Source organism: Zootoca vivipara, chromosome 11, assembly GCF_965207765.1.
Source record: "Zootoca vivipara chromosome 11, rZooViv2.hap1.1, whole genome shotgun sequence".
NCBI lineage: Eukaryota > Metazoa > Chordata > Lepidosauria > Squamata > Lacertidae > Zootoca > Zootoca vivipara.
In genome coordinates this window covers 24,460,243-24,483,330 of record NC_142594.1, presented here as the reverse complement: position 1 = coordinate 24,483,330, position 23,088 = coordinate 24,460,243, and the positions used below count along the sequence as shown (strand labels likewise).

The 23,088-nt window shown below is 42.8% G+C and overlaps 1 protein-coding gene across 5 annotated transcripts in view; it reads right to left on the bottom strand.

Moving 5' to 3' along the window:
- Nucleotides 1-23,088, bottom strand: part of RAPGEF5 (Rap guanine nucleotide exchange factor 5) — a 129,253-nt gene that overhangs the window by 50,989 nt on the left and 55,176 nt on the right. For all 5 annotated transcript variants that reach the window (XM_035128733.3, XM_060280726.2, XM_060280727.2 and 2 more), the window contains 2 exons: nt 9,295-9,413; nt 8,839-8,927 (listed from right to left, as the gene is read on the bottom strand). In XM_035128733.3, the coding sequence (XP_034984624.1) occupies nt 8,839-8,927; nt 9,295-9,413 (208 nt within the window). The remainder of the gene's footprint in view (nt 1-8,838; nt 8,928-9,294; nt 9,414-23,088) is intronic.

Sequence of the window (23,088 nt, the reverse complement as noted above, 5' to 3'; positions counted from 1 at the left end):
ATGCTAGAGAGATAAGGACGGAAGCTTTGGCTCAACTTGTTAATAAACATATTGCAAAGGAGTGCTGTTTTTTAACTTTGCCATCCTTCAAATGCTGTGGGACGGCAATGAATATACGCTTTTATACTTCACAGAAAACATTACAAACAAGAAAATCTTTGTACTAGAAACCTTTGAGCCTATGCTACACTGGAATGAATGTGCACAATGAACACAGAAACAGGGTTGTGCTCTCTCACTAAAAGTAAGGGTTTTGTTCTGCAATTTGGTGCATTCGGTGCTCTTTTATTCTGTAGCATTCTTATATATGATAAGTCAAATAAACATGCATTCTCCAAGTACAGAAACATTCCCAGCTGCTAAGGAAATGGCCCCAGCATCCAAGGATGATTGAATCATGCGAAGGGGTGAATTATTACACACCTGCGATCTGCAAGCTATGGCTTGCTCCTATTTTGAGTGCTGCTTAAAATTAGGAAGCAGATTCCATGCAAGTTTTGAATAAAGTTTATTCAACTCCCTCATTTTCACTAGTCAGGTTGACATGTGTTTTGTAACAGTTGTCATTCATACTGAGCCAACGAAATACGACCAGAGGAATGCTAAACTATATTACTACGTATGAAACAAAGGCATTTGTCCAGGGTATAAAAAGATTATTGTTCACCAATAGACATAGTTAGGACTTCTCACTGGGAAGGCCAACTCTAAATACTCAACTATTGGCTAGCAAGGTGCAACATCCCAGAATAGAAAAAGCTTGGATACCTCAATAAGAGATAATAAGAGACAATAAAGAGATCTGAATTTAAGCTGACCACTGATTTGTAACTGGGGCAGAGGGTCACATGGCCAATCCAGGCAGGGCTGAGAGAAACTGCTGTATGAAGTCCTAAACAGCTGCTGCTGATCAGCACAGTCAACACTGAACAAAATGGGCCAAAGTGAGTCCTTCCACTTACCTTCTCACTTTCTCCTTATAGACTTCAGTGGCAACAGCACACACTGTTAAGAGCTATGCTGTCTCAGACGAGGAACCCATCTAGCATTGCATCCTGCTTTCCACAGTGGCCAAGCAATTGCCTCTGGGCAGCTCACAAGCAGGACATGAGAGCAATAGTCCTCTTTAAGTGCTCGGTTTCCCAGCAACTGGTTTCCAGAGGCAAGATTCCAGACACAATACTCTCCAGAATACTACAGCTATATACAGTACAGTGCTCACACTATATACATCTGTATAAAGGTACAAGGCTCACTGTTTTTACATTGCAATTTTACATAGGGAATTTCAGATGAAGTGAACTGTGCAGAGTGGCTGCAAGAGGATAGAAAAAACTGAATGCAGAAAGAGGAGGAGCGATGCATTCTATTCTATATATTACTGCTTTTTATGGGGTTAGGTGGGCCTTAGATCTTTCAACAATGGGTGCAGAAAAAGAACCACAAATTTGGAATTCTCAGGGTCCAAAATCAATTCTGCAGACTTGATTGAGTGCTGGAAAGATTTAAAAACAAAACAAAACCACATAACTCTTAGGGTTGTCTCCAACTACTCTGAGTAGACCCAATGAAATTAATGGACCTAAGTTAGTCATACCTTTTAATCTCAGTGGGTTGAGTCTTTGTAAAACTTTTAAAAAACAACTTGTAGTATTAATGCTGTTACTACTACTACTACTACTAAGAATAAGCCTGACATACAGTAGTTTATATAGGTCATGATCCTTACTAGCTACTTGTTTCATAAGAATTCCCACACACCCCATGAACACTCTTTATCGTAGACAAATACTCTCCCCCAGCACACTCTGCTTATGCAGTATATGAGGCAAATTTTGAACAAATACATACATATTTCAGTCAATGAAAAGTGGGCAGAGGTGGAAGCATAAGCCCCACTTGGATATAAAAAATTACGATGACCTTAAATCCTGAAAATATGATACCACTACGCACACCTAGTAGATTTTTCTTGCATGAACACCACACATAAAGACACGTGTAAGTTTCTGAATCATTTCATCTCTGTGGATTAGGGCTGGGCGATAACTGGATTTCAATATTGCGATATGTCACCAGCTAAACATAGCGATATATCAATGTATCATGGTATCTGAAATAAGGAAAGACCTACGGCGAACAAGACAATGTCCTGGCAACTGCTACTACTAAACTGAGAAATGATGATATTATCAATCACCTCAATGTCACTTTCAGCAGCAGGCAAGCCAAAATGCATCCAAATGAGACTTTTGGTTTTGGACTTGGCTACCAAACAATCCAAAGTATGGCGATGAGTCATAGTGAGAACAAATAATCTGGGACTGCCAGACTGCAAGCAAGCCTGCTAGGCAGCAGAAGCAACAGCATCCTAGCGGTGGCAGAATCAACAATAGCTTGGGGTGGGGGGGCAGAAGCAGCAGCAGCAGCCTGGCAGCAGCGGCACAAGAATCAGCAATCTGCAAAGCCTCACCACAATAATTGGACAGCAGCAGCAGAATCTGCGGCAGTCTGCAAGGCCTTGTCATGGTGGTGGCAGTAGTGGTGGCCTGCAAGGCCTCACAGCAGTGGCAAAAGCGGCAATGGCTTGTAAAGCATTGTCATGGCAGTGGCAGTAGCAGTCGCCTGCAGGGCTTTGCGGTGGCGGCAGCAGGTGGTGGCAGAAGCAGAGAAGCAAGGCCTCACTGAGGCAGCCTGTCACAAATTCTGCCACCGCCTCCCACTACTGCCTGGAGGACTTGCAGGCCGCCACCACTTATTCCCACCATGACAAGGCCTTACAAGCCCCACTGCTTCTGTCACCCCGAGGCCTTGCAGGCTGCCACTACTATTACCGCCATCTCCCATTGCCACCACAAGGCTTCGCAGGATGCCGCTACTATGGTCACCTCCTGTCACTGCCACAAGGACTCACAGTCTACTGCCGCCGCTCCCTGTCACTGCTATGAGCCCTTGCAGGCCACCACAGTTACTGTCGCCACCTCCCGTCACCGCTACGAGAATTTGCAGGCCACCACTGATTGTGCCGCCACCGCGAGACCTTGCAGGTTTTCGCCGCTACTGCCTACATGTACCGCGGACATGGCAAGCTGTTTCTGCCACTGCTGCTTCTGCCTCCTAGCATGTCTGCTGGCAGCCTCAGATTATTTGCATTCACTATGACTCATTGCCGTACTTTGAATACCACCACTTGGTAGCCAAGCTCAAAACCAAAAGTTCTGTTGGGATGCATTTTGGCTTGTCTGCTGATGAAACTGAGTGTGTAATGATTGATAATATTGTCATTTATCCGTTCTAGACCCCTAAGAAGTAGCAGTTGCCAGGGCATTGTCCTGTTCATCTCTGTATAGTTCCATCCTTATTTCAGAGATTGTGGTAGATTGCAATGTTTAGCAGGTGATATAATGAGGTCTGGCTGGTGAGAACATTTCAGTGTTTAGCTGTTGAGTTATCACGATGTTGAAAACCAGACATTGCCTAGCCCTTACACACATTGTGATTTGCGCTATATTGCCATCTCAAATATTATGAAACAATTAGCACAATGTGAACTTCAAAACAGTTTTGGACAATATATTGATATATTACCCAGCCCTACTGTGGACATACTGCTTTGCTGTTAGAAAACAGGCATCCAAGGAAAATGTGGACAGAATCTAAGAAAATAAAGAGAACTTCCCCATATTACTGTGGGCAAATGATCCAAAAAGAAAAGCAACAGAATATATATTAATTATGTGCAATCACAACATTAGGAAGATATAGCTATCAACAGCTGAATATTCATCAGTGGCTGACAGTCTGCAATCTCTGTGCTTCAAAACCCACACAAGGATTTTGGAGAGAAAGAGAGTTTTTCAGATTAGATTAAAAGGCACGGCCTCTATGAATATGGAGCAGGTGATGTCTTGAAAATTGGTTATTGTAATTAATCCTTTTTTGTTATGGACATTCATGACTTCACCACAGTTGGGTATACCGTGCCGTCCTTGATCCAGTATACAATGCAGCCACATTCATGCATTGCAGGTTTTGATCTCTGGCATCTCCACTAGCAAGGCTGGAACAGACCTTTGCCAGACAATCTCGAGAGTTGCTGGCAGAGTAGTCAACACTAGATTAAAATGGTCTGCTGACCTGCCTCTAAATAAAGCGATTCCTTACTGCTTTGTATTTCAGGTACTTTGAGGGTCTATAAACCAAATAGCACATAGGTTGATTTTGACTGAACATAAAGAAGACAAATTTGAAAAAGAAAGAAAAGATTTTTCTAAACCCCCCCCTTTTTTTTGCAAGAACAGAAAACTTGGCACTCAGCATAATGAGAAACGGGGGTGGGTGGGGGGACTGCAAGGAAGCAAAGTGATAATTTTAGATGACAGGCACAAACCTTGATTTTAGAAGCTGCAAAGAATATAATATAAAATGGGTGTACTTATATATACTTGTGACAGTCAGATCAGGTGACTGAGAGGTGTTCTCAGCTTACAAAAGCCTATGTCCCACATCATTAGTGAACCACAAACACAACTATGCACCAAAGCAGAAGAAATGGACTTCGAGTGCTTTATCAGCCATTGCACATTGGTATGGAGGAGAGTCTGAGAGGGATCCTCCCTTGAAGGTATCATAAGATATAGCTGGAAGGATCCTTGGAGCTCATCTAGTCCAAACTTTGCTAAATGCAGCATCTCTGACAGATGGCTGTCTAGCCTCTGCTTACAATATCTTCAGCAAACAAGAGCCCAACACCTCCCAAGGCAGTCTGTTCTACTGTGAAATATCTGCTAACTAATAAGATGTTTCTCCTAAAGTTCCGTTGAAATCTGTTTCCTTGCAATTTTCACCCATTGGTACAAATTGTGCTCTCTGGAGCAACAGAGAACAAGTCTGCTCACTCTTCTGTAAAACAGACCTTCAGATATTTGAAAAGCCCGATCCTGTCCGTCCACACACACACACCCCAATAAAATTTGCTTGTCCAGGGCAAAACAAGCAAATGTTAGTCATAGGAATTGGGTTTCCAGATCTCCTCACCATCCTGGTCACCCTTCTCTGCACATACAAAAAAGATTCCTGCATTGTAAGGGGTTTGGACTTGATGACCCTTGGGGTGCCTTCCAACTCTGCAATTCTATAGTTCTACTCCAGTTTGTCAATGTCCTCCTTAAAATGTGTCTTGCAGAACTGGACACAATATTCAAGATGCAATGCTGAACAGACCAGAAGTATTACTTTGTGATCTGGACCCTATGCTTCTGTTAATGCTAGATTGCATTAGCCTTTCAAATCAGCAACATCACAATGCTGGCTCATGTACAGTTAAGACCAATTTACTGCTCCAAAGCCAGGTCTCCCGCATCCTGGACCTGGACCTTGTGTGTGTGTGTGTGTGTGTGTGTGTGTGTGTGTGTGTGTGTGTGTACGTGCACTTAAAACACAAGACTTTACTTTACCCCTGAGAAATATCATCTTGCTCATTTTTGCCTAGCAGTGCAGCCTGTCAATATCATTTTGAATCTTGATTCTGTCTCGTACAATGCTAGCTATCTTTCCCAGCTTCTTGTCTGCTGCAGATTTGATAAACATCTCCTCTATGTCCTCATCCAAGTCATTTATAAAAATGTTAAACAGCACAGGACATAGGGCAGAGCCCTGTGGCACTCTGCTCGCGTTTAGTTTTTGGCTTTTGCCATTTGTTTCTTAACGTCTACAGCAGCTTCTGCATTTGTTTTGTTTATTCCTATATATCCACATCCTGGAGAGAGGGTCATGGTTCAATGGCAGAGCACGAGCTTTGCTTGCAGAAGGCACTAGACTCAACCCCTGAGATTTAACTACAAATGTCACGTGCCAGGCTGGGAATAATAGCTTTTGCCCAAAACACTGGAGAGCCACTGCCAGTCTGAGTAGCTCATATTGGTCCAAACAGGCCAATTGTTGGATTCAATATATGACAGTTTAATTGTATCTCATTTAAGAATGTGCCACGGTGTCTGGACATGACAAAAAGGATGCACAGATTCAGAGCTTAAATGAAACAACACACTTTGTAGATGTGCATAAAAGCAAATGTTGATTCAAACCTTGTGCACAAACGGCCAAAAGTTCTCACTAAGGCCAACAAGTAGCGCAGCTCTGGCATCAGCTTATTGAAAACAGCATATGCTAGTTTTGAAATAGCATGTGCTGGTTTTGAGCACGCTCACTTGAAGCCAATCAGGGCGAACTTCAAGGTGAGAAGGATAATGAGAGAATGAATTGGAATGTTGCCAGAATATTGCCTGGCTACCAGCCAGATTCAGACGACAGCTAGAAAAGCTCATGGATTGCAATGGCTCAGAGGGACTGTTAGGAGAGAAACCGTTCTACAGGATCGGTGATCTGGTGCCCTACACAATCCAATCTTGCAGCACAAGCAAAAACGTGAGCACAGGAACAGGTATAAGGCTGGCAGTTCAGAAGAAGCCAGGGGCAGCAACAGTCAATGCTGGACTGGTTGAGGGCAAGCACAGGACGGTCCAAAACACCCAGCCAGAGGTTGCCTCCAGTCCATCAGGTAACTATTTAAATCTATCAGCCTGACTAAGCCAAGGGAATCCTGATTAAGTCAAGTCTTGCACAGGACTTTGGAAGGGACCTATATTTACTGAAAAGCTTTGTGGAATCAGTCCTCAACATCAAGCAGCAAAAGGGACTGCAGTGAGCAGCTGATGAGAGATGCTGCTCTGCTACCAACACCAGAATGTGTGTCCTGCAGTTGTTCATATGCCTAGTTGTTTTGCCGACATCCACAATGTAATATCGGAAAACATATCTCAAATCAATTTCTTGTGTCCACTTCTTTCAGCTTAACAGATTTTTATTTTTATTTTAAAAAACCATTTACAGTATAGTTCATTTATTATACTTAGAAACGCACCCTGCAACATAGACATGACTGACAGCGTCAGCTTTCAGGGGGTATGATAAGGGTGGGAGGATGTAGAGGGGAATCAGCCAACCACAAAATATATTATCATCTCAGCCAGCCATCCTCAAATGGCCATTTTTCACCTATAGAACAATAAAATGTTAATGAGCAGCTGGGTTTAAGTTTGAGAAACGCGGAGGCGAAAATGGAACGTAACAATGAGCTGTTGAACAGTTAAATGTTATCTGGAGGCACTCTTTTTAGAAACTAAAAGCATCTAACAATAATGCACTGCATTCCCAGGGAGTCTATCCTCGTCCAGGAGGAGTCCAAAGATGTATGAATAAAGGTGACAGCAATCTACGGGAAGAGGTTAACCAATTGCTCTGAACCAAAATGCACAAGGAACCAGGAGGGATTCCCCTTGCCCCACGGGAATCTATGCAACCTAGCCAAGAGCATTCTGGCATGAACCACCACTATTATAAAGCCTATGATTTGGCACCAGTAAAATTACAAACAACATTATTATGATTATACCTGAGGAAGCACAGCAATCAGAAAGCGGTGGGTGCTTTCTCTGCACAAAATATTAATCTCTAGCCACAGAGAAGAAGCTCAATGGACAGCACAATAAATCACAGACTTGGTTTTTCTTTTGGTTTATTCTGTAGTAAAACCACATTGTGCAGTTAAGCACAAATGCTTCATGCCTGACAATATTCCACTGATTTGTGGCCAGAGAACCTGGCTCAAGAGTGCTGTAGGAATTCACAGATGTTATTTATGCTTTAATCCTTTTAATCCTTGTAAATGTGTTTATTTTTAGTAATCTCATTTGGAAAAGAGCACTAAGAATGTGCACTGAAGCTCCATTGAGAACAATAAGAAAAAGCAAACCCTGGGACCAACTCCATTTCCAGCCTGCTACATTTCACAGCCCTTCTGCAATTATATTGAAAACTCTGAAGGATAACCACAAGGCTGCTTTAATTAAAACTGTAAATAAATTGCAGGTGATCCTGATAAACTACCAGAGGAGCTTCGGTGACACCAAAGTGTGCATTAAAGTCGGGAGATCAAGCTGAAAAATAACCTGCACATCAAGCAGTCTGATCAATATAATAATTGCTTCAGGCTGGAACAAAATTACAATTCCTGGTTAAAGACAGATAAGTACTACAGCAGGTGACATTGCTGCATATTGTGTCATGAAGCGAAGTCTACAAGACACCTCAGAATGCTCTGTCAAAGCACTATGAGGATGGCACACATCTGAATTTATAAGAAAACATACTGCTAAAACAAAATGCACAATAAAGACACTTGATCAATATACCGATAGCTTCAGTTTGCATAGATTCATGGTACAGGAGAAGAGTAATTAGTATTGCATTTTGTACACTACAGCATTGCCATGGGTGCAATAGGTAAGCTATTAATTAAAAGAAGTTTGTATTAAACAAGTAGCTGCTGAGTACAGCACATTACAAAAATAACTGTGGACGTATCTACCCAGCAGCTATAAACCTCAGTTTACTACCTCATGCGTGTCACCTCCTGTATAACACACACCCGTCTTTCAGTTCCTTGCATTTTATATATCAAGATGCAAATGAGCTACTGAAAAGGATAAAGGGGTGGGGGCAGTCATTTCTTCAAAGTAACTTTTCTTTCCCAGGTTTGATCTCCTTTTGCCCAAACCTGATGACACACTAGCTTAAAATGATCAAATATAAATTTAATCACAATGCACATGAAACAGTAACAGCTTAAGTACTGTAAATTATAATCACTTGAAGTGAAAATGCAGGCAGGGAAGCATCATACTGAATACTTGCACATGGCTGGTGAACTATGTGTGCCAGCAGTACCAGGGTACGCAGACAGCTGCTTTTCAGTAGACGGTACATGGTTGCATTTACCTGTTTCTTTGTCCTGCACTTCTTCCAGGTGCAAGTCGTTCAGGAGGTGCTCCAAAATCTTTTCTGGTGTCCCGGATACCACCACGTATCTGTCAGAAAGCAGAGAGTCCACAGAGTCATCCTCCGTTGAGGACTGCGAGCGGCTGCTCCATTCATCCTCCTCATCCTCCTCATCAATGTATTTAAAATAAGGCACATCAAACGTGGGCAGAGGCAGCTCCCTGCCTAGAGACAGAGCAGAATCCTTCCTCTCTATGTGCGGGTCAAAGATCCTCAGCCTGGAACTTCCCATACTGCAGGGCAAGAACAACAAAGGTATTCCCCCTACATACTGCTCTGTCTTTCCCCTTCAGTTCTGCTGCTAGCAACCGAGTTCATCTGGCTGCTGCTGAGGGGAGCTCTGCAGTCAGCTTGTGAGCACGGCTGTGTCTGAGCACCCAAGGAAAAAACTCTTACCTCCAATCACTCTCGGCACTCCCTGATGTGGGGGCTGGGCCATGTGACGACACTTTCCTAAGCACCAGCACATCTTGGTCCAGTTCCTTCACTTGAATAGTAGTCACTTCATCATCCAGCTTTAATTTGGAGAGGGGCACAAATGACAAAGAGAGAGAGAAATGAGTGAAATCTCCAGGGACTGACAAAAGGAAGGTGGGGGAAGCCTTGATTAGAGCTACATTTTCTCTCTCCCTCTCTCCCTCTCTCAGTGCCGCGGTTTGCAGCAGACACTGCCCTTGATTTACATTCTGAAAATTCACAATGCACCAGAATTTTAGCAGAGCCCCCCTTTCCCAGAGGCACAGAGAGTGTACGTCTACGCTTTAACTGCAAAATGCAATATTCAAGCGCATAAATGAAGTGGGTGGTTAATAACAAGAAAGGGATTTTAGTCTCTTCACCAGTTTCCAGTTCGTTTCAATGGGCTGCTTGCTATTCACTGTTACTGAGGATTTCCGCTTAATGCATGTTATGTTTTACTGATGTGGCCAATGACTAAACAAATAAAATTAAACTGCCAAGGCAGTTTACAGTCATAAAAAGTATACTTTACAGCATTTCAACAAGGGTGCAGCTGCTACAGAAACAAAATATACAGTCTGGTGAAGCTACTTTCATTCTTTGGGACAGACAATGAAGCCAGTCACACACACAAAAACCCACATTATGTTGTTTCCTGCACTTAAAACTCACAACTTCAATAATTAACTTTTGGAAACAAAAACTTCTAAAGGTTTTGGACAAGATGTGCAAATAGATGACCATGACCCTATGCAAAGCTGTATCTGGGTTTCACAGATGAACCTGATGACTTTTTCCACCCTAGGTCCTCTAAATGTGAAGGTTTAAGCATGACTATTGCTGCACATGTAGCATATATACACAAAATGGGTGATGATACAGCCCCTAATAAGGCTTTGGTATTGACTGAATAGTCTATAAAGAAACATATTGATGGATGAAAGGTTCCCATTAGTTCCTTCTGAGAGCTTCCGAGAAAACCCCCAGTGTAGCAAGAGGCTCAGCAAAAGCCATAGTCTAATTATATTTTAATTAAGTCCAATGTTAACAGCAATGTGGCTTACAGTGATACTGTTTAATATGCAGGAATATTATTTGTACGTCCTGAAAGAATACAAACATTGGATAGTATCAAACTGGAATTCTAAAATTAAAATGGCCCTTTGCAAGAGAAGATTTATGTTAGACGGGGAACATTACAATGCAATGTCATTTGATGGTTAACCTTTTTCTTCTCCATTATATCTTAATGGCATGAAGGAATTCAGAAACTAATGAATAGTAGAATCATGCTCTGTTAGACACTGGAGGAACCTGCACAAAAAAATGGTTTTACCCCAAAGAGCTGTGAATTCAGGAACATCTTTTCTACTATTTCTCTCTCACTTACACTTACACACACACACCCCACACACTGCAATTATTAGATTTTTGCCATGTCAGACATACAGGTAGTGATTAACATAGGGTATTTGTTGAAAAATTCCCTGGGGACATTAGCGAGACATCATGTTGCAGGAATACTGAAGCATAATTGCACTTTCATTTCATGGTATATGCTTTTGTTGCCTACAATTTATAACACAGCCATAAAATAATGAGATAAGAGTAGACTATAACCTAAAAATTACTGCGTTAAAAAGAAGTCCCAGCACACAGCTTTCAATTCATTTTTTTAAGTATTCAGATGCTCATAGGCACTGAACTATACCTGCAAAAATAGGCTCTCAACAGCACTCCTCTCAGATATAAGCTACTGCACCTCCAGTTAAAAACAAAAACTATGTAAATAATGAAGATCATTTAAACGGATGGTTGACTTCATTTTTCACTACTGGAACTTTATTCTATGCCATTTATTTATCCACTCTATAAAAACAAAGTAAATGAGTAAGGAATCCTGAAGTTTCTATTCTTTTATTTATCTCTATACACCACTTTGTGAGGACTTGGTCCTGTAAAGCAACTAATAAATAACTGGAGCAAACAAACAAACAGTCAATACTGGTTGGGATACAAACCACCACATGCATATATAAAGGTTCTTCAGCTCCCACTTTTTGTCTTTTCAAAAGTCCACTAATAGTTGGGGTCCTCAGGTGGTATGACACAATTTTGTCAGAAGGATAAATATTGGCAACTCTCCCCTCCCAAGTTTTCCTGTATGCACACATAAGCGATTGGCACTTACTGCCTTTTATTAGAAAAAAATAATAATCAAATTTTCTTCATGAGAGTCACCATAAACAATGGCCACTTACCCAGTATGGGTGGGCGGCATTTGCGGCCCGTCACAGCAGGCCTCAGCTCCACAGAGCAAAACCTTCCCCATCATGTGGCTGGGAGTTGGGGAATTCCCCCGGCCGGCGGCAAAGGAGGACAGAATAGCCCGCCATGCACTGGGTTTTTAATTGGCCAATCAGGTGACTACAGGGCAAAGCTATGAAGGCCGGCTGCACCTGGCTTTTGGCAGTGGCCTCAGAGGGGCACCTAAGTAGACCCACATCCTGAGGAGGTCCTATAATCCCAGGCATGGCACTGTTTAAGTCAGGCATCCCCAAACTTCGGCCCTCCAGATGTTTTGGACCACAATTCCCATCTTCCCTGACCACTGGTCATGTTAGCTAGGGATCATGGGAGTTGTAGGCCAAAACATCTGGAGGGCCGCAGTTTGGGGATGCCCGGTTTAAGTGTTAGCCCCCCAACTGGAGGCTGAGAATGAATATACACCCAATGCCTGAACCAAAGCCTACCTACAACTGTAATCAATAAAAGTTGCAGACAATTTTAAACCCTGGAATGTTGTCTTATGCAGTTTGTTACACCTTACATTGTCCAGTTCTTTGCTCCCTGGGGCAAGGGTCACTGCGAGTGGGTCCACAATTCAGCCAGAGTTCATGTTCAGGTTAAAGGGAATGTTATGTGCATGAGTCAGCCCAAGTTAAGCACTAAGTGGGACTTAGAAGTGCATAGCTTAGGCTGGATCACGTCCAGTATAAATGTTTATGCCCCTAAATGAAATGAACTAACCAGGACCCTTTACAGAGCAAGTTTTAACTTGTGCAGGTCTCTTTTGATTAACTGGATATATGACTCAGTTATCTTGAGCATAAAGCATATTCAAGAATAAACCACAGCAGATACATGCTACTTATTCTGCTTACACTTGCCAGTTAGAATACTTTCCTTCCCTGTTATATAAATGTATGCAGGACAGTTTCAGAGAAAATCTGACCCTGCCAGTTTAAGTACCAGCAAAAATAAAAGAGAGATAAAAGACCAGTTCAAATGACTGTGTTAACTAAATAAGGTATTCAAACTACACAAGTCTATACACTGACTTTCCGAATCATGAACAGTGACTTTAAAATACAAAAGGGAGCTCTTTGTAATAGGAGGCAGTGGAGCAAAATGTTTTCTGTTTGTTTTGTTTTTTTTAAAGGCTGCAATTTAAATCCATTAACAAAAGCAATACCTTTATTATAAGGCCATGCAGAGCAGTAAACTTGTTTTCACAGCTGCATCTGTTGAAACTGACACAGCAAAAGTAGATAGTGCTGATGCATCTAATGCTTGTCTACTCTTCCACCTTCTCACAATCTGATGCTGGTACCAGGGCATGACCTTGAGTGATAAGGCAAAGGTACATTGGGGGGACTAAACCAGCAGCTTTTGAAGCTATCAGTAGCTACTGAGTGCTCCTTTCAAAAGGCAACATATTCAGAAGTCAGATGCTAGTGATCTTGCATTTCTCTTCATACATGTGGAATTAACCCCCCCCCTCTCTCTGGTTTGTCATTCAGGCATAGTATCGGAAACGGCTTGAAAACTCTTTCATCCAACTCTGTGCGCTGTGGTAACAACCTGCAGAATCAGAAAATTGTTTGTGGAGGGGTCCTTTAAGGACATCTGCATATAGCTCTATGTCAAATCTTCAAAATGCAATGATTTCCAATGGTCAGTTTGCACATCTGGATGCAAGTAAGGTATTAGGCAGAGGGCCTTCTCGGTAGTGGCGCCCACTCTGTGGAACGCCCTCCCATCAGATGTCAAATAAATAAACAACTATCTGACTTTTAGAAGACATCTGAAGGCAGCCCTGTTTAGGGAAGTTTTTAATGTTTGATGTTTTATTGAGTTTTTAATATTCTGTTGGGAGCTGCCCAGAGTAGCTGGGGAGACCCAGCCAGATGGGCAGGGTATGTATGTATGTATGTATGTGATATGATTTGATATATATGCATGAATTAGTCATCTGTAATAAGTCTTTGTAGCCTGTTCTGCAAACATATTAGAGTTTAAAAAGCAAAGAAGAATGAGCAGGAATAGTAGGCTAGAATGCAGCCTACTGCACCAGGGAAGAAGTCAAATGCACTGCTCCACCCATTTTTGCCTTTGGCCCTGCTCACCACCAGCATGCAGTCCCTGGAAGGTTTTCTACAAAGGAATGCAGCCCTCAAGCTGAAAAATATTCTCCACCCTTGAGGTGCAGGCAACATAATGTGGGACATACTTACGAATTTAATGCGTTCCGAATGCACATTTGTAAGTTGAATCCCATAGGAATGCATTGGGAGAAAAAAATTGTAAGTCGAAGCAACCCTATCTAAGAATTCATAAGTAGAAAAAAATCCTATCTAAACCGCATCCAAGATGGCGGACAGAGCTCCGTTCGTAAGTAGAAACATTCGTAAGTAGAGTTATTTGTAAGTAGAGGTACCACTGTAGTCTGATATGTATTGTAATAGAGAACATGAAGCCTCCTTTATCTGGAGTTCTCTGAACCCCTTAAGTGCCCAGGTAGGCATGAAGTCATGCAATTATGACTTCAGGAATAGATATATCGTATTTACTAATTTAGGTCAAACACATTTAAATCAATTGAACAATTCACAACTTACTTGTTTGTTTAATTTGAACACCACCCATCATCCGAAGATCACAGGGCAGTTCACAACATAAAAACACAAAATTGGGTTGTACTTAGTGAAGTTGTCCTGTTGGTCCAATGACTTCTACTTGTTCCACTACACCTGCTCTCCACCTCACCCTCCACAAAATCTGTGCTGGAGGGTCAGGGAAACTCCCAGAACAGATTTGGGGGACACCCAGGGAGAGGAGTGGGAAGAGAAGTCCTGTTGCACAAGCATAAGTCCTTGTACTGATGGAACACATTTGCTGGCTACAACTCATTATCTTAAGGTGCTTCATTTTGCTTAATTCTAAAAGGGAGGTATCTGAGAAAGCTGTTGAGAGAAAAAAATCAGTCAGTATTATATATTTTTTCCCAGTATTTCTTTACTGCTTCTTTTGACCCTACAAAATTTTAAATGTGTGTGCATGCAAATAATTCAACAATTATGGAAGGGCAGGTGTGTGCAGAATGTAGACAATTTATATAGAGCATCTCTTCAAACAGCGCTCCCATCATTAGCATAGTATAAATTAACATCAGATGAAGCAGGCTCTAGCCTTAAAAAGTCACAATAAATTAAATTCTTTAAGATGCCACAAAGCCCACCCATTTTTATGCTGTTTTGCTGTTTTAAGTGCAGCTATTAAGATGGCACAAAACTCCCTCCCAATTTTGCTAAAATAAATGCAGCTATTTAGAATTTGCCATTTTGTAAAGCGCTGAAGTAGAAATTCATCTGTTTCATAAGGAAACGTGTGTGTGTGTGTGCGTGCGTGCGTGCGTGCGTGCCTGGCTTGACCACAGAGAGCACCTTTGAGCACTTTAGCAAACCAGAAGGTCTACTCTAGCGGATAAAGAGATGAAAAAGACTGTTGTGGCTTGTTGCTTATTCTTGCTACATATTCTTGCTGTGGTTTGTCCTGGGCTAGGAAAGTTATATCTGAACCAGGCTACTAAGTCTCCAATGCTCTTCCTCCCAAGGAAACTAAACCATGTTATGTCACAAGTAGGGACATTCACAAAAGCACTCCTGATTAAATGTTTGCTTGAGCAAGATTTAGGGGAGTAGAGCCATACCCCTACTTGCTGTGAACAGGACCTTCTTCATCATCTTCGTCTCCTCCTCCTCCTCTTCCCCAAGACTCCTGAAACTTATCCATGCACAATGAGGAGGTGGCAATGGGCACTTCCCAGGGTCCTAAAAGAACATCTTCTCTTGCCATGGACTGGAACTATCCATAATTCCACTGGGGGGGGGCTTACACTCTGAATATCATTTCCACTACAGAAAAAACCCTCCATAGAGGCATAATAAGCACCCTCATCTCTGTTGCTGCCTTCCCCCATCCTTCCCGAAGTCATTTAATGCTAAGTTTAATGCTAAGGTTAAGTGAAACTGCTGCTCCGTGACAGAGACACACACCTGTACAGCGAAAAGCCCTCATCCTACCTTTAGAAAATGCAGCCATCATGAAATATCAACATTTATCAAAAATGCCGAGACAAGAAAATCCTTTTTATCTAAAATAAATCAGAACTGCTCTGCTGCCAATATTTTCTTAAACAAAAGATCAAGGGAAATAATGCATGCACAAAACACTTCTTTTTAAATAAATAAATAAATAAATAATGCTGATGCTGTCATCTTGGTGACAACTTTATTATAAAGACGTAATTAGTAAAAAATCCTTTCAAATGGAACAAGGGGTGGGGAGGGGGATACCCTCTATACTAATTTTCAAGTACTTTACAGTGATACCTCGGGGTTAAGAACTTAATTCGTTCTGGAGGTCTGTTCTTAACCTGAAACTGTTCTTAACCTGAGGTACCACTTTAGCTAATGGGGCCTCCCGCTGCCGCCGTACAATTTCTGTTCTCATCCTGAAGCAAAGTTCTTAACCTGAAGTACTATTTCTGGGTTAGCGGAGTCTGCAACCTGAAGCACCTGTAACCCGAGGTACCACTGTATACTAAAACAATACTATTTAAGAAGAAAATACATTCAGTGTTTCTCCCACTGCCTACTGCTGCAATGTACCTATGCAATCTGGGGTTGTAACTGAGGTAAGGTGGGCAAGGAAAATCCAAGAGGGAGGGAGGATGAATTCAGATTATTTTTTAAATTACGTTCCCCAAACCAGTGGACAACAATTACCTGAAAGTAAAACAATGTTTAAGACACCTCAGGTTCACCTATTTTCACATAAGACTATACAAAAAGGCTTTATTTAAGAAAGTGAAAGTAAGGGGAATAGAAATGATCCTTTTGGCAGCAATTTAGGCAGGCCGGAAATTCCCAACCCTTGATCCAGCTATATCCATTTATTGGTTTTATATGTAAACGCATATACATGTCATAAAACTAAAGCAGGGTAGCTAGGGGACTGAGGTACAACTCATGGCCCTTCCTATGACTGACTAGGTGACCACTTTCATGCTTGTTTTCCCGCCCATCTGCAAAATGGAGACAAAAACCGATTTACGTTTTTTGCTTACTTCAACCTTACAGGGCCGTTGTAAAAAACAAAAAAACAAAAACAGTTAGATAATGCATACAAAGTGCTCTGAACACTCTAAAGTGTAAATAAAGCAATCCTGACACTGCATTGCAAGCTTTTTTGTTGCTGGATGAAGACCTTCCTATTTGCACAGGCAATTTTAAGATCGTCGATTATATTAGGGATTCTGCTCCCCACTCTCTTTCATTCAGGATTTTTATGTTGTTGATTTTAAACAGCATTTGTATGTCCTGCGAATTGCATTTTCTTCTCACTTTTATAGAATCAATCTAAGGAATGTTTCTAAAATAAATAAACAATTGTGCCTTGAGCAATTTTCCTCAAGGTGATAGGCCAGGCATCCCCAAACTGCGGCCCTCCAGAAGTTTTGGCCTACAGCTCCCATGATCCCTAGCTAACAGGACCAGTGGTCAGGGATGATGGGAATTGTAGTCCAAAACATCTGGAGAGCCTGTGATAGGCAATAAGCAGTTATTGTGTCTATTTTTCTGTGACCATTGTCGTTGGCTGGCTCTAGGCCTTCAATCTTTCCACGTCTTCTTGTGGCCTAATTATCAATGTTTGATAAAGGCTGATCAAAGGCAAGTCAGGTTCAAACTACACCAGACATAGGGAGATTCCTGGCTAAGGCTGAATCTCATAGCTCCCCCACCCCCCCCACCCCTGCAATTTAGGAACAGCTATGTATTTGGAGATGGGAGAGAAACTGGATCAGGACTGTGCTTCTGGTAAAGGGGTTGCTCCATCGCCAATCCATCACAATTCTTGTTTTGTATGGCTCCCCCTGCCTCAGCTTCACACTCTTCTCTGTTGGCAGATCAGATCAGCCTCTGGTCTGTCTCCTCATACCTCTACTGCTCTTCCCGAGGCACAAAAACCACCAGGGATCCAGACCCCCAGTTATGCAATGTAATGTCACATGGCTAGGAACTGCATTATGTAAGCAGCAAGACCCAAAAATATTTAAATAGAAGTCTCATCAACTTCAAACTAACTTACGTCTACATACACGCACTTATGGTGGCACCTGAGGCACATGGGGTATGCATTAATCCTTTGAGAATTATCCACCACCTGGACTTTGCTTTGCAGGTCTGCAGGGCAATGAGTCATTTTTCATAATAAAGTGCTTAGCAAACAAGTGCATCAGCAGCTGGCCCAGGCTTAAGATAAATTCTAAAAATGAAAATAATGCTGTTGCATAAGTATCATTGCTTGCTCACAGCAATTCCAAGATCAGCCCCAGGACGTTGTCTTCCAAATGAAAAGATCTCTCCCAGAGATTATTGAAAGACTTCCAAAAATTTGAAGTCAGTTCGCCTAACATAAACACGCAATTACCAGGTGGCGCTGTGGGTTAAACCACAGAGTCTAGGGCTTGCTGATCAGAAGGTGAGCGGTTCGAATCCCTGCAACGCGGTGAGCTCCTGTTGCTCGGTCCCAGCTCCTGCCCACCTAGCAGTTCGAAAGCACAGCAGTGCAAGTAGATAAATAGGGACCGCTCCAGCGGGAAGGTAAACGGCGTTTCCGTGGGCTGCTCTGGTTCGCCAGTAGCAGCTTTGTCATGCTGGCCACATGACCCGGAAGCTGTCTGCAGACAAACGCCGGCTCCCTTGGCCTATAGAGCGAGATGAGCGCTGTAACCCCAGAGTCGGACACGACTGGACCTGATGGTCAGGGGCCCCTTTACCTTTACTTTAATAACTTCGAGGCAAGTTACAGTATGGGTACCAAGGGCCTTTCCCAATTACTTGTCTGTATCTCAATAAAAGTGCAGTCTGTTGAGTATATTTCTTCTGTTGTGAGGATATACCGGTAGCATCGTCCTAGCATTCAAACTATATTTTGTTGCTGGGAAAATATGAATTCCCCTCCCCTCAATACATGGGACATCATGCTTATGGCATCAGGAAATGTAGTGTGAAATGTGCTACTACAAACATCATCAGAACTCAAGGTGGTTCATGTGACATCATAAGCAAAAGATTATATTAAGTCTGCATTATTTTACAAACCATTTGAATATTCTAAATTCTTTGATGAATCACACATACAATCCTTTAAAGGGGGAGGCATCATCAGCATTGTTATACCAGGCATTCTCAGACCCGGCCCTCCAGCTGTTTTGGGACTACAACTCCCATCATCCCTAGCTAACAGGACCAGTGGTCAGGGATGGTGGGAATTGTAGACCCAAAACAGCTGGAGGGCCGAGTTTGGGGATGCCTGCCTTATACCACTGGCATATTTGTATGGTTTTGCACAAGGATATTTCCTGGTTTTGCTTTTTTTGGTGGTTTTCAACTGATTTTCTGTTGCTGTTTTAATGCTGGCTTTCAGTTGGTTTCCTCTTCTGAGGTTCTGTATTCTTTATACAGTCGTACCTTGGTTGTCAAACGGAACCAGTTCTGAAAGTCCATTCGACTTCCGAAAACATTCGACAACCAAGGCGCGGCTTCCGATTGGCTGCAGGAGCTTCCTGCACTCAATCGGAAGCTGTGGAAGCTGTGGAAGCTGTGTCGGACGTTTGGGTTCCAAAGAATGTTCCCAAACCGGAACACTCACTTCTGGGTTTGCGGCGTTTGGGAGCCAAAACGTCTGAGAACCAAGGCATTCAGGATCCAAGGTACAACTGTAACTGGTTTAAAACTTTGGATTGCATACTGTTATTTTTTAAAAAAACAAGTTGTGAACTACCAACAAGAGATCTTAGATACATGAGCAGTATATAAATGCAATACATCAAGAGTGGGGAGCATTTGACCATGTTGAGGACCTAAAAAAAAGAGTGGGGAGCATCTGGTCTGCAGGCCCAAACCCCGCCCACTCACCCCACAACATCATGGCATCAAAGGAACAATTAGGAGTCCAAGTGAACTCCCAATTGTTCCTTTGCTGAAGCAAGGGGCATTCTAACTGCTTATCAAGTCAATGAGCTGTGCCTTGCTCTGGGACAGGGGTCCCCAGACTTACCAGCGTTTGGGCCGGATCGCGCGGCGGGCTGGAGGACGGGGGAGCGCGCGCCTGTGCGGGCCGGCGGGCAGGGGAGTGTGTGCCCGTGCGCATGCGCACAGGCGCTTACTGGCGCGGCGGCGCGCTTCCAGGGTGGAAAAGCGCCGAAAATCCGTTGTGCGCATGCGTATGGGCCTCCCCCGACCCGGAAGTGCACCAGACATGACCTCTTCCGGGTTGGGAGAGGCCCATACGCATGCGCACAAAGGATTTTCGGCGCTTTTTTCCCGACCCGGAAGAGCGCTGCCGCGCTGTGCGCCGTAAGAGCAGGCGGCGGGCGGCGGGCGTCGTCGCGGGCCGGATTGGCAGGCCAATTGGGCCGCATCCGGCCCCCGGGCCGTAGTTTGGGGACCCCTGCTCTGGGAGGTGGCAACCACTGCTAAGATGCATCCCCCTATCATTTTAACAGTGGTTTCAGTGGGAACCACTTCCCCTTCCAGGGGTGGGGGGAGCCTTCAAACAGCCCTTCTACCTACGTCACAAGGGCCAATCCCATAAACTGCTGCAACTCAGGCTCTATTTGTAATGCTTCACTGTACATCCCTGAGCAGGAAGCAAGGAATATGTACAGAACTGCCCTGCTCTTTGAACCTCCGGTTTTATTTATTGAATAAATAAAGGAGAAAAATCAGGCCCGCACTGCTCTTTGAACCTCCTGCTTATTTCTTGAGTAAATAAAGAACGAAAACATCAGCAATACCCAGCTGAAGGAAGCATCCTTAGTATCCAGCAATACCTTAGGGCTTGGAAAACTTTTCAAAAAATACTATGACATCTTTACATGGCATTTTAAAACTATTATGGTTTTCAAAGGCTAGAGATGCATACCTTTTCTTTTCTTTTTTACTCTGGCATCTTGATTTATTTTCTCTCCAGTCAAAAGTGTACTAGATAAGCTCAAGTACTAGAGACACTCAAACCTTATACAGTGGTACCTCGGGTTACAGACGCTTCACCTTACAGACTCCGCTAACCCAGAAATAGTACCTTGGGTTAAGAACGTTGCTTCAGAGTGAGAACAGAAATTGTGCTGCGGCAGCAGGAGGCCCCATTAGCTAAAGTGGTACCTCAGGTTAAGAATGGACCTCCAGAACGAATTAAGTTCTTAACCTGAGGTACCACTGTACTCTAACTGCAGAAATAAAATCTAGACTCCTAAGTGCTGCACACAGGAAATGTTCTCTAATACTCTTAAGTGCCAAACCACTATAGCGCATCACTGAAAAGTTCTGTGAATTTTCTTTATTTTATTGTTCTAACATGTTAACGTGGCACAGGGAGGGGGTGGGTGGATTAGGAACATGGTGCATAGGCTGGAGGGTATAACTCTTTCCTTCCCTACGACAGTATGGATGAAAATCACTCGCTCTGTCTCACACTCTCTCACAGCTACCATAGTATTAGCCACAGGCAGGAAGGTCACATTACGGCAACAGGCTCCATTGTGTTGCTTTTCTATCTCCATCCAAGGCAATATCCCAACCCAGTGCAAACAGGCCAGTGTAAGCTACCTTTTGAGAGATGTTGGTGCAGAAAGGCAGGTTTAGGGTCATGGCTCAATGACAGAGGATCTGCTCTGCACACAGAAGATTCCCATGTTCAGTCCTCAGATCCTCCAGCTAAAACTGGGGGTGTCTAGGGTTGCCAGACTCAATAGAGGACAGGACTTCTGTGCCTTTAATTGCCCTGCTCTCTTTTGAGTCTGGAAACCTTAAAGAGAAACCAGCAGACCCTTTGCTTGGAAATTAAACAAAGGGTCTGCTGGTTTCTCTTTAAGCTTTCCAGGCTCAAAAGAGAGCAGGGCAATTAAAGGCACAGAAGTATTGAGTCTGGCAACCCTAGGGGTGTCCCCTGCCTGAAACCTCAGAGAGTCTCTGCTAAGCAGCACAGAAAAAATTGAGCTGGAAGGACCCACTCGTTATAAAGGCAGCTCCCTGCATACCTATGACCTATTAGAAGGTATAGGAGCAGAAGGACCACCTGAAAACCACTGTGCCTGGTAAAGGCCACTTCCCCTTATGGACCTTGATCTGCTACAATTACACGTCGGTTTTCGGCAAGGGATTGGGAAATTTGGGATTCGAGAAGTCAGTGGTGTACAGCTGGATCCTTTTCCCTGCATCCCAAGGGCTACTCCTTTAAGCTGCTGCAGCTGAAGCTCTGTTTGTACTATCACAGGGTATATCCTAAGCAGGAAGCCAGAAAAGAATTAACATCCTGCCCCACTCTCCTTGTAGGAGCATTTCATCATTTCTTAATCGGTTAAAAAAAAAATGCTCAATCATGTCCCTGTGTGATTTGGCATATCAATGAGGGCTCAATCTCTTTTGTATTTGAAGGCACCAAGGGAGATAAAAAGGTGCTTTTTCTCCTTTTGAGGCTGAGAGAAGAGTATTTCATTGCTTGAAAATTAACAATATTATACATCACACAGAAACATTCACGCAGTGGGGGGAAAGGAACATCTTATCCAGGGTTTATCAAGTGCCCCTGCCCTTTTGAGGCACACTGCTTATTTTAGACCACCGCAGTAGCTCTATGAAACAAGACAGGATTGCTCCTTATCTCAAAGCACTGCAAACACAGAGCAAAAATAAAAGTGCATTGCATTGTTCCTTAAAACACACATACACACCACCCGTAACAATCTGGCGTTTCTGCCATTCCTCTGTGAGAGAAATTATGTAGCGTGCTATTTTATACGTCAGTTCCGGGATAGTAGAATTCCAAATATTTTATCGGGTTCTCTCTAGTTACGAGGATTTGGCATTTCCTGTGTAGCAAAAGCTAAAAAGATAGAATAAAAAACTTCATTGCACAGTAATACTAAGATATATTTCATCAGTATAGTGATGCTAAATAAATCTTAACACAGAATACTCACACTTTGCCTGCTCTTTTTGTTCCAGAAGCTTTGCTATCCTTCCTATCGAACTAGATACAAACATCAATTAAAAACCCACCCATGTCAGTGGGGCTTGTGCACAAGACATTCTTGATATGCCATTTATTGAGGGCTGGACCGCTAATAATATAGTAATGGTATATTGCTATCTTACCTTTACTATTGTTGCCTCTAATAATAATGTGTTCGTTGTTTTATTTCACTAAAAAGGGGAGGGGAGCTTAAAACTAGAAAAACTGCTCTGACTAAAATAACTGAAATTGCTTTATATGTCATTCATAGTTCTATCAGTTTAAAACAGAGCACATTCTCTCTCTCTCTCTCTCTCTCTCTCTCTTTCTCCAGGCATTGCTTTCATTATCATTATTCTGCTCAGTGGT